The 12315-nt window shown below is 43.1% G+C and overlaps 1 protein-coding gene across 1 annotated transcript in view; it reads right to left on the bottom strand.

Moving 5' to 3' along the window:
* Positions 1-3210: 3210 nt before the first annotated feature.
* The window catches only part of LOC141047211 (oocyte zinc finger protein XlCOF8.4-like), a 34756-nt gene continuing 25651 nt past the window's right edge, over positions 3211-12315 (bottom strand). Inside the window, exon 7 of the mRNA XM_073542162.1 lies at positions 3211-4114. Coding sequence (XP_073398263.1) covers positions 3348-4114 — 767 coding nt within the window. The 3' untranslated portion in view covers positions 3211-3347. The remainder of the gene's footprint in view (positions 4115-12315) is intronic.

Genomic DNA, 12315 nt, shown 5'->3' with positions numbered 1-12315 from the left:
CTGACTCTGTTTAAGGTGCAGGCTTTATTTTCAAGTGTAGGGGTGTGAAGTATGAGGTCCTGCAGCAGCTGAGGTGTGCAGTATGAAATTCTGCAGAACAGTATGAGGTTCTGCCCCCCCAGGTTTGATCCTGGCTACGCCCATAGTGTGAATGTAGCTTGAGGATCTAGGCTTTATCTTAGCTGAGATAAGTCATAGTGTGTGTGTGTGTGTGTATATATATATATATATATATATATATATATATATATATATATATATATATATATATATATATATACAGTACAGACCAAAAGTTTGTAGATTGTAGATTCACTGTGAAGGCATCAAAACTATGAATTGACACATGTGGAATTATATAATTAACAAAAAAGTGTGAAACAACTGAAAATATGTCTTATATTCTAGGTTCTTCAAAGTAGCCACCTTTTGCTTTGATTTCTGCTTTGCACACTCTTGGCATTCTCTTGATGAGCTTCAAGAGGTAGTCACCGGAAATGGTGTTCACTTCACAGGTGTGCCCTGTCAGGTTTAATAAGTGGGATTTCTTGCCTTATAAATGAGGTTGGGACCATCAGTTGTGTTGTGCAGAAGACTGGTGGATATATAGATGATAGTCCTACTGAATAGACTGTTAGTATTTGTATTATGGCAAGAAAAAAAAAAGCTGAGTAAAGAAAAACGAGTGGCCATCATTACTTTAAGAAATGAAGGTCAGTCAGTCCGAAAAATTGGGAAAAATTTGAAAGTGTCCCCAAGTGCATTGGCAAAAACCATCAAGCGCTACAAAGAAACTGGCTCACATGAGGACCGCCCCAGGAAAGGAAGACCAAGAGTCACCTCTGCTGCGGAGGATAAGTTCATCCGAGTCACCAGCCTCAGAAATCGCAGGTTAACAGCAGCTCAGATTAGAGACAGGTCAATGCCACACAGAGTTCTAGCAGCAGACACATCTCTACAACAACTGTTAAGAGGAGACTTTGTGCAGCAGGCCTTCATGGTAAAATAGCTGCTAGGAAACCACTACTAAGGACAGGCAACAAGCAGAAGAGACTTGTTTGGGCTAAAAAACACAAGGAATGGACATTAGACCAGTGGAAATCTGTGCTTTGGTCTGATGAGTCCAAATTTGAGATCTTTGGATCCAACCACCGTGTTTTTGTGCGACGAAGAAAAGGTGAACGGATGGACTCTACGTGCCTGGTTCCCACTGTGAAGCATGGAGGAGGATGTGTGGGGGTGCTTTGCTGGTGACACAGCTTTGCTGGTGGCTACCACAGCATCTTGCAGCGGCATGCTATTCCATCCGGTTTGTGTTTAGTTGGACCATCGTTTATTTTTCAACAGGACAATGACCTCAAACACACCTCCAGGCTGTGTAAGGGCTATTTGACGAAGGAGAGTGATGGGGTGCTACGCCAGATGACCTGGCCTCCGCAGTCACCAGACCTGAACCCAATCGAGATGGTTTGGGGTGAGCTGGACCGCAGAGAGAAGGCAAAAGGGCCAACAAGTGCTAAGCATTTCTGGGAACTCGTTCAAGACTGTTGGAAGACCATTTCCAGTGACTACCTCTTGAAGCTCATCAAGAGAATGCCAAGAGTGTGCAAAGCAGTAATCAAAGTAAAAGGTGGCTACTTTGAAGAATCTAGAATATAAGACATATTTTCAGTTGTTTCACACTTTTTTGTTAATTATATAATTCCACATGTGGTAATTCATAGTTTTGATGCCTTTAGAGTGAATCTACAATTTTCATAGTCATGAAAATATAGAAAACTCTTTGAATGAGAAGGTGTGTTCAAACTTTGGTCTGTACTGTATATATGTAATCGATATTATACAGTGTATGACATATTTACAATTTATTACAGTTTTTTGTGTTCTAAAGTTGTATTCCAATAAATAGATATTATGTTCTTTCTAAATATCTTGATTATTGGATCATAGAAATGATTAAATGTCTGATTGTCTGATGTTCACATTGTACTACAATAAATTTTTCACCTAAATATAAGCAATATATGTGGGAGATGGAGTCAGTGTAAGGGAAATTGAGGAGTTGGAGTCGCAGGTTTGGTTTACCGACTCCACAGCCCTGTTAGCAGGTTTAAATATGTTCCTTGTAACAATTCAATGCAACGTTTATAACTTGTAATATGCAACTTCATTACAAAATCAATAAAAATGATGCTTCAAAAAAAAAAAAAAAGATACAATGCTGTATGTCTTCACAATGCCAAAAGTAAAAAAAGTTTTTAAAAATATAAAAAAATATAAAAGTTCAAATCACCCCCTTTCGCCCCTTTTAAAATAAAACAATAAAAAAAATCAAACATACACATATTTGTTATAGCCATGTTCAGAATCGCCCGATCTATCACTATAAAAAAGAATTAACCCGGTCGCTAAATGGTGCAATTAGAAAAAATGTCAAAACGCCAGAATGACTTCTTTCATTAAAATGCAATAAAGGATGACAAAAAAAATCGTAGCTGCACCAAAATGGTATCCATTAATAACGTCAGCTCGGCCCGCAAAAAATAAGCCCTCACCCAAACTGAGATCATGAAAAAATGGAGACACGACGGGTATCGGAAAATGGTGCAATTCTTTTATACTTTACCTAATAAAGAGGAGTTATTTTTACTGATACAGCGGGTATGGAAAGTATTCAGACCCCTTTATATTTTTCACTGTTTGTTTCATTGCAGCCGATTGGTAAATTCAAATTCATACTATCTATTCCTGACACTGGAGGGGTTTATAAACTTACGAAGTATATAGTTTGAGGTCTGGGATCTGCCAATATATGGCTAGTTTTCTGACTGTTTCGGATAATACATGATTTTAGGGTTTTTTTCCTTTTGTCTCGTTCGAATATAGGTCAATATTAAATAGTCTCCTGATGAGTCGACTTTGGTGAGGACGATGAAACCCGTAGAAATGAGAGGCTTGGAGAATGAGTGTGTATACGTCACCTCACCCGATATACTGAGAAGTGGGGTATGTTTTTTCTATTAGTCATCTTCTGACTAAGCTTCAGGGGGTGAATTATGGGTATAGTTTTACATTTGGAATTAATAAAGTTTAGTTTTATCCTTTTGTCAGCAAACATGAGGAATGACAAGAGACAACCCATTTAAGAAAATTCAATTTTGGGTAAAACTATTCCAACACTATGAACATAAAAAAGGCTTCTCCCCTATGTGACATCTCTGATGTTTATTAACAGCTGATTTCCAAGTAAAATATTTCCCATATTAAGAAAATGAAAAAGGTTTCTCCTCTGTGTGACTGCTCTGATGGTGATCAAGAAGTGCTTTCTAGTTAAAACATTTCCCACATTAACATGTAAAAGGCTTCTCCTCTGTGTGAGTTCTCTGGTGCTTAACACAATTTGATGTCTTGCTAAAACATTTCCCACATTCTGAACATGAAAAAGGTTTCTCCCCTGTGTGAGTTCTCTGGTGCTTAACGCAATCTGTTTTATTGTTAAAACATTTCCCACATTCTGAACAGGAAAAAGGCTTCTCCCCTGTGTGAGTTCTTTGGTGGATAACAAAATGTGATTTCTGTGCAAAACATTTCCCACATTCTGAACAGGAAAAAGGCTTTTCCCCTGTGTGAGTTCTCTGGTGAGTAACAAAACGCGATTTCCATGTAAAATACTTCCCACATTCTGAACAGGAAAAAGGCTTGTCCTCTGTGTGGGTTCTCTGGTGGTTAACAAAATGTGATTTCCATGTAAAACATTTCCCACATTCTGAACAGGAAAAAGGCTTCTCCCCTGTGTGAGTTCTCTGGTGGTTAACAAAATGTGATTTCCATGTAAAATACTTCCCACATTCTGAACATGAAAATGGCTTCTTTGCTTTAGGAGCAGTTTGTTTTTTAATGTCTCTTTGGTGACATTGATTTTCCTTAGTAGTCAGTAATGAATCAGAAGATGGGACCTGTTTCAAAGGATCAGATGACAGATCTTTGCTGTGAATGGATGATGATATATCTGGTGTAATGGCAATCACTTCAGTTGTATCTTGTAGAATCTCAAGATCATCAGATTTAAAAGTTGAAGATGTCAGCTGTCCCTCTGATCTCCTGGTACAGTCATCTGCTAAGACAAAAAAACAATTTTTTTTATAAAATATCCTTGAGCTTTATATTTTTGAATGTCTCTATTTAAACTGTCCATAAAAATGGCAAGCTATGTAAAAAAAACTTTAATTATTTACCAAGACAATGACAGTTCACAGTCTAATAGAAAACCTTGTTGGATGAACCAGTAGTGTGTGGTGTTCAACTGTTTGTTCATTCTGCCTCCCAAATATCAAATAAAAAGAAACCAATCAATGTTATGTAGATGAAAATAATACCTATTCTCATCTCACAAAAAACAAGTCCCCACTCAGGTCCATCATCTGTCAATGGAAATACAGAGGTTCCCACACTATTAGTGGCTCAAAGGCTGTTGAAAAGCAACAGAGTTTCTATAAACCAATCCAGCAAAATCCGCTCTCACTTCGGAGTCTTGCAGTGTGCGCAAACAACATTTAGGATCCCTGTATTTAGCAATATTATAGTGAGAAGAATCCACTTAATTTGCGGTGTGTGTCTCCTGGAGCACAATCTGGGCACTATGTGCTGGGTAATAAAATGGCAAATGTGTAATTTTCACTCTCCAACATCCACTGCGTGTTAATTTCCGGAAAGTGGCTGTGGAGTCAAAATATTCACTCCTCCTAAGGATTATAACCCTCAGTGAATTAATAACATGGAATCACTTTATGGGGATTTCTACTCTTCTGGTTTTCTGTGATTTAGTTATATTAGGGCTTCTGTATATGGTGTGTCCAATCTCATCTGGGATCTGTTCCTGCTGTCCAGCTGGAGTAATCTGCTCCCTACTTCAGCCAATTGGAAAGTACCACACCCTACTAAAGCGCAAAGCACATGGCCGGAATCTGCCAAATACAGCGTTGTTCTCCTCTGGTTCAGTCCTCTGTGCTCAGCTTGCGCATTTGCTTCCTGTTGTGACCGTGGCCCGTTTACTGACTACACTTGTGTCTTCTGATTCTGTATTCTGTCCTTCTGGTTCTGACCCAGCTACCTGACTATTCTTCTTGCCATCGAACACCACAGACTAGCAGGTAACATCATGGTCCAAGCCTAGGGGTCCCAGTGTAAGTCCAGATCCATGTAATGGTGTTAGATGAGCAAGGCAATCCTTGGGATATGGAAAGCAGAGAATGTTCATGGTGGACATCTTTTGAGCTGCCAGGTGACCATGAACAGTGCTCCCAATACATTCAAAGAAAAAAAGGGGGGTTTCCAGCTTCCAAATGTACAAAAAGTTTATTAAAGGCATAAGAACAGAGATAAACGGACATGCCCCATAATGGCGGAAAGCAGAGCAATGCGTTTCATACAATATGTTCTTTTTGCGCTTGAAAAAGAACATTGTTTGAAAGGCGTTGCTCTGCTTTCTGCCATTATGGGGCATGTCCGTTCATCTCTGTTCTTATGCCTTTAATACATTTTTTGTACATTTGGAAGCTGGAAACCCCCCTTTTTTTTCTTTGGATGTATCTCACGTTTGGCTTGACTGAAATCCGAGCTTCCATGCACCACTATTAGCCGGGACAGGTGAGCTGGTTACTGTTTTTTCATTATACTCCCAATACATTGTGTCTGCAAACTATTCCAGCTAGATCTGCATTCAAATAGCTAAATGGCGCTCCTTCCCTTCTGAACACTGCCATGTGCCCAGACAGTAGTGTACAACCGTATGTAGGGTATAGTGCGAAGCTGGAAAATAATTTGTAAGATCCATTTGTTTTCTATTACCCTTTGTGAAGAATTCCAAACTTACCACCACATAAAGTGACACACATCAGATAATAATAATGGGGCCTGATTAGGAACTACTGAAATGATCAAACTCCACAGTCTCCATCAGTAATAAATGAGTAACTAGTGGTGAAACCTCTCTGGGGTAATTAGAGTATGGGGCTCGGAGACTTCACAATCTATACTAGCCTAAGCTTCAATATTTTCTGTCAGATAAGTTTCAAGAAGAAATATTAGGCATTTAAAGAGAACTGTGTATTAGGCCGGTTTCACACATCCTGATATTTCCGGTACTGTTTTTTCTGATCCATGTGCATAATACTTGTGGCACATGTGTGACAACCCTGTGCAGCATCAGTACCACATGGACGGCCGGCAGGGAAGAAGCGCTACAGTAAGTGCTGTTCCCCTGCGGCGGGTGCTGAAAACGCTCTCATCATTCTCCCCTGATCTGCCGGCAGGGAGAATGATGAGCGTTATATTAAAGTCAGAATGATGACAGCAGGTGGGGGCTTTTGGGACTATTACTCCCATCAACCTACACCTGCTGCTAAGAACAGTGACAGCAGGAGCGGATGATTGGAGTATTCCTCACCCGTCGTCTGCACTATAACTAAATAAATGAATGAAAAAAACGGCGTGGGTTCCCCTTATTTTCTATAACCTGTCTGGCAAAACTCACAACTGGGGGCTGCAACCCTCAGCTGTCAACTTCTGCAAGGCTGGTTATCAAGAACAGAGGGGTCCTCACACTGTTTTTTTAATATTTAAATAAATAATTTAAAAAAACGGAGTGGAGTCCCCCATTTTTGAAAACCAGCCATGCTACAGCTGACAACTGGGGGGCTGGTATTCTCAGGCTTGTAAGGGGCCATGGATACTGACCCCCCCAGCCTAAAAATAGCAGCCCACAGCTGCCCAGAAAAGGCACATCTATTAGATGCGCCAATTCTGGGCGCTTTGCCCGGCTCTTACCACTTAGGTGTTAGTTGAGTATAACTGTGTTTGTTATTTTTGAAAAAGGAAAACTGTTTTGTTTTATTTCTAATAAAATACTTTATTCTGACTGTGTGTTTATTTACCATGTAACTATGGGGTTAGTAATGAATAGACACCTTTCCATTACTAAGCCATGGGCTTGATGTCACCTGACAATACAAAGGTGACATCAACCCTACAAATATGAACTCCACGTGCCACCACTACAGGGCAAGTGAGAAGAGCCGGGCAAAGCATCGAAATTGGAGCATCTAATAGATGTGCCTTTTCTGGGCAGCTGCGGGCTGGTTATTGTTTAATCTGTAGTTGTAGTTTTCAGTTAATGAGATTCTCATGCTCTGGGGCGGGGCTGTGGGTTGCGTTGTGGGTGGGGCCTTATGTGGTGCTCTGCGTACATATTAATCTGTATTTGCTTATGACATTGATCCTTCAGTGACCTGCCCCCTATTTTACATAAAAAAATTACATACAGAAAAATGTCAGCGCAGTACCATCTATAAGTAAGAGATAGAGGCTACTGGACAGGCGCCGTCAGTGTCATGTGTAATTTTTTTTTTCTAAGCCTCACAATAGCCACAATATTATAGGCATTATCAACAATAATATCAATACTATTATATGCATTATGTAAAAATGGGGGGCAGGTCAGTGAGGGATCAGCGACCTGTCATAAGCCAATACAGATGAATATGTAATCAGCGCACCACATAAAGCCCCGCCCATGGGCCACCACAGCCCCGCCCCAGAGCACGAGAATCTTATTAACTGAAAACTACAAATACAGATTAAACAACAACCACAAGACAGATTTCATCACCAGGTATCATTGTAATCAGTATAACGGCGCCGACCTGATAGTGTCTGTAGGTTACTGAGCACAATCCTGCTGACAGGATCCCTTTTATATTTAGATCTTAGGCATTTGGAAGAGGCAATGGAGAGATTTTTTTCCAAGACTATCAAGAAGTTATAGACTCACATTAGGCAGGAAGGCCGATCCCACCACAATCAAACTATCATACAGAAGGAACAGGTTAAAAAAAAAGACAGAATAAAAAAATATGCTACATCCCCAACAACAACGTATGTATGAGGAGAGAACACTAAACTGGAGTTGCACTCATTTATAGTGGACCATTGGAGCCACTATGAGTCCTGACCAGAAGATTAGAGAAAGTATTAGTGCCTCCATTTCAGGAGACATTGTGCAGTAATCTGAATTTCTTAGGTTGGAAAACATAATGTAATTTATGACGTGGAGTGAATCCATGAAACCAGGGCTGGAGCCATGCCAACACATCTCCTGCAGGCGTGAATAAATGTATATTACAGCCATCAGCCACGCACAGTTTAGAGATATATCATGGCACAGGTGGAATGTTTGTCCTGTAGATTATCACAATCCTCCTTGAAGTTAGTTAGAATCATAGAATCGTGCATTTTCTCACCTCTATCAAAAAGCAGCAGTCACAGCCACCAATGTGCATCACATCTATTGGTCTGCCTTCTATTGGTGAGTGATCTGTTATATATATTGTACATGCCATTAGTTTATCCATGTATGTTTTAGAGCAGGTGTTTTTCTATTTGGTTTTTATCATTGCTTATTTTCTTTAGTCCTATAGCGCAGGTCAATCTGTTTATTTTTGATATCCCCAAAATCCTTTATTATTGCTTTTGACATCTCTTGCAAGCCTCAATTCATTGTCAGCTTTAGCTAATCTGATTTGTGCCCTGCAGGTTCTGCAGACAGCATTATATTCTTCTTTAGATATGCCTCCCTCTTTCCATTTTATAAACATTTTTTTCTTCCTTTTTAGCATGTGCTTAAGTTCTGTGTTCATCCATCCTGGTTTCCTTAAATGCTTCCTATTCTTCCCTCTTTTCGGAATTGTTAACAATTGTGCTTTGAGAAATTCATTTTTCAAGATTTCCCATCCTTCCTGGACATTTTTGTCTTTAAGGATATCCAGCCCTTGGATCCCTCCAATTCTCTTTCTGAATCCCTTAAAATCTACCTTTCTGAAATCTAACCTTGACGTCTGAGTCTTCACAGGTCTTCCTCCTCTAGTTATCCAAAATTCTAAAATAGCAATAGTTGGTTTTAAAAGAAATTGAAATTTCAGGCTAAAGGGAAACTCACACTTGCCATATTTTTTGGACCATAAGACACACCTAGGTTTTAGAGGAGGAAATTAGGAAAAACAAATTGAAGCAAAAAATGTGGTCAATTCTGTACTTAATATCCCCTATCCTGGTATATATGGTCCCTTCACCCCCATCCTGATACAAATGTCCCCCTCATCCCTACCCTGGTATGCATGGCAACCTCATCCCTATCCTGGCATGCATGGATCCCTCATCCCTATCTTGGTATGCATGGCCCCATCACTATCCTGGTATGCATGGCCCCATCCCCATCCTCGTATGATTGGCCCCCATCCTGGCATGCATGGCCCCATCATCCCTATCCTGGTATGCAGGGCCCCATCTTGTCCTGGTATGCAGGGCCCCATCTCATCCTGGTATGCAGGGCCCCATCTCGTCCTAGTATGCATTCCACCTCATATCTATCCTGGTATGCCTGGCCCCCATCTTGTCCTAGTATGCATGGCCCCATCATCCCTATCCTGGTATGTAGGGCCCCATCTCGTCCTAGTATGCATGGTCCCATCTCTATCCTGGTATGCAGGGCCCCATCTTGTCCTAGTATGCATGGTCCCATCCCTATCCTGGTATGCAGGATCCCCATCTTGTCCTAGTATGCATGGTCCCATCCCTATCCTGGTATGCAGGATGCCCTATCTCATCCTAGTATGCATGGTACCATCATCCCTATCCTGGTAAGCATGGCCCCATCCTTATCCTAGTATGCATGGTCCCATGTTGTCCTGGTATGCATGGCCCTGTAGGAGGAAGGAACGGAACAATGAAGGCAAGTGTCTCTGGGCCGTAACCATTGGGTATGCCACTGGTGTGGCAGGGGGACGGAGAACCTGACCGGGACAGACCTGTGACCTCTGTTTCAAAGGTCGAGTCTGATATAAAAAGTGGGGTGCGCCGGAACCTGGGGCTTCTGGCGGGAAGACAGGAGGTGCAGCAGAGGAAGATTTGCTCCCTCCCTGCGGGTAACACTACTGACGACAGACTGCGCTTGAGTGCGCACCCCCCCACCATCCAGCAACAGCACCAGTGACTGCTTACCGCTGCCGGACACCGACCCTACGCAACCGCAGGCAGGAAGGGCTGACCGTACTCTGCAACGCTTGACAGCAAACAGTGTAGAGTGCATGGCTCCCGTCGGAGACTTTGACTTTACATCCACGGCTACGGCCTTAATACCAGAACCTTCCGCCTCATCCGCTGAAACAACAGCCACCGATACCCGGACATAGAGCAGCCCACCAAAAGGTCCCGGACTCTTCTTCACCGCTAAGAGACAGTGCCTCCGGTACATCCAGGATCGCTTCCTCAAAGTAACGCGCCATCTGCGGGGCCATCGTGGAATCTTCCAACCACCTCCCTTCGGATGACAGAGTCTGATAAGTTGAACCCTACGTTTTTTCCTTTCCCGCCGTTAGCAATTCTTTTTTTGTTGTTATCATTGTTGACAGCTGAAGTCAAGCTGTCACTGCATAATATTGAACTTCCACATATTTGTCTGCGCAATACTTCTGTGCATCTTGTATATATTAACTCCCTGCATGGAGAAAGCGTTATCTTTTTCTCTGGTTATAAAAAGACACCCGTTAACACTTGCTCTGCCCCCTGCTAGTCACTGCATCCAACGCACCTGCTAGTAACCTACAATTGGTGTAGTTGGCAGTATGCAGTCTATCAGCATGGTGGTGGCAGACCAAGGAGTTGGGGACAGCCCAAGGTCTAGCATATCATTGGTGGCCATACTGAATAATCTGCCAAAGTACACCGGTAGTAACACCATGCTGCGGAGCTGGACCAAGCGGATACGGGCCATGATGAGAATGCACCCGATGACCCCTGCTTTAGAGGCTGAGGTGGCCATTATGACCTTAGATGGGGAAGCCCGAAACTCGGTAATGTTACGGACCCCTAGGTAACACGATACCTTCGGCAAAGTTCTGCAGCTCCTAGAGGAGACTCATGGGGACCCGACTGATGTAGAGGAACTGAGGACTCACCTATTCAGCCGTATGCAGAGGGAAGGTGAAACAGTGACCCAACATATGAATGCTCTGCAAGAACTTAATACTGCCACTGTTAGAAAGAACAGTGTGGGAGTGGGCCCCATAGACGTAACTTTGCGAGACCTCTTAGTGACTGGACTGCGGGATACCCTGACGAAGCAGGCCTTGTGGGAGCGCGTACGGGTGAATCTTCGCCAGACGTTTTCCAAAATAGGGAGTGAGGCGTGCACACGGGAGCAGAAGCAGGGGTGGCAGTCCCAGTGGGGAAGGCTCAGTGCACTAAAACATCTGTGAGTGCGGTGGCCAAGCCCCAATGGGTTGAAGAGATGAGAAAAGAACTGCAGGACATAAAAGGAGAGTTGGCGGAAGTTAAGAAAAAGGCTGAAGCTGCTGTGACTCGCTCTGGGGCAGAGCCCTGCCATGATTCCAGAATGTACCAACAACAGCGACCCCTCACCTGTTATGAATATGGGGAAACAGGACAAATGTCCAAGGCGAGGAAGAAACCAACCTCGCCGCCCGTTAAACTAGAGGGCTCTGAGCCGGGGGGACTCCGCTTGGAGCCAGAACAGATACGGGGGAGTAGTGGAAGTCCCACAAATTTAGTGTCTACGTGCCCGTTGATCTGGGCAGAATTCGAGGGGCGTGCTGTGCAATGTTTGGTGGATACAGGGTCCCAAGTGACCACCATGCCTGAGGCCTATTTCCGGCAACACTTCCCTGAAGCTATGAGACCTGAATGGGGAACCGTGATAAAATTGATGGTTGCCAATCAGTTGCCAATCCCGGTTGCAGGGGTAGCTTGGATGCAGGTTTCTCTCTGTGGCAAAGACCTAGGATGGAGGGGTGTGGTGCTGACTCAAGGGGAGGAGAGCCATGAACATACAGTCACGTTAGGGATGAATGTGCTAAAAGAGTTCGGAAGTCTCCTTTTCAATGAGCCCTCCCAAAAAATCCTGAAGCAATGGAGCTCCCACACCCCCCTCAGAGGAAAATCATCCAACAGCTGGTGCGGGTAGCCCAAGCCCAGAAGTCGTGCCGAGAGGGAGAAGTGCTGGGGAAAGTGATTGCACCCTCGTCAGTGAAGCTCGTGTTACTACCCAGACAAACATTAATCTCTCTGCCTGTCCGGGGTCGCATTCCCTTGGAAGGGGTGGAGATACAGATCGAGCCTTCTTTCTCGGAGCAGTTACCCTCGGGATTCTTGTTAGCCTGCTCTTTGGCTACAGTAAAAGGCGGGGCTGTTCCCATTCGGTGTGTAAACCTAGAAGATCGAGATATCACCTTGTGGCCCCGAAGT

This window comes from Dendrobates tinctorius, unplaced genomic scaffold, assembly GCF_039654945.1.
Source record: "Dendrobates tinctorius isolate UK_male_01 unplaced genomic scaffold, ASM3965494v1 ptg000126l, whole genome shotgun sequence".
Taxonomy (NCBI): domain Eukaryota; kingdom Metazoa; phylum Chordata; class Amphibia; order Anura; family Dendrobatidae; genus Dendrobates; species Dendrobates tinctorius.
Note: the sequence above shows the minus strand (reverse complement) of the source record. Positions and strands in the feature narration are given on the sequence as shown.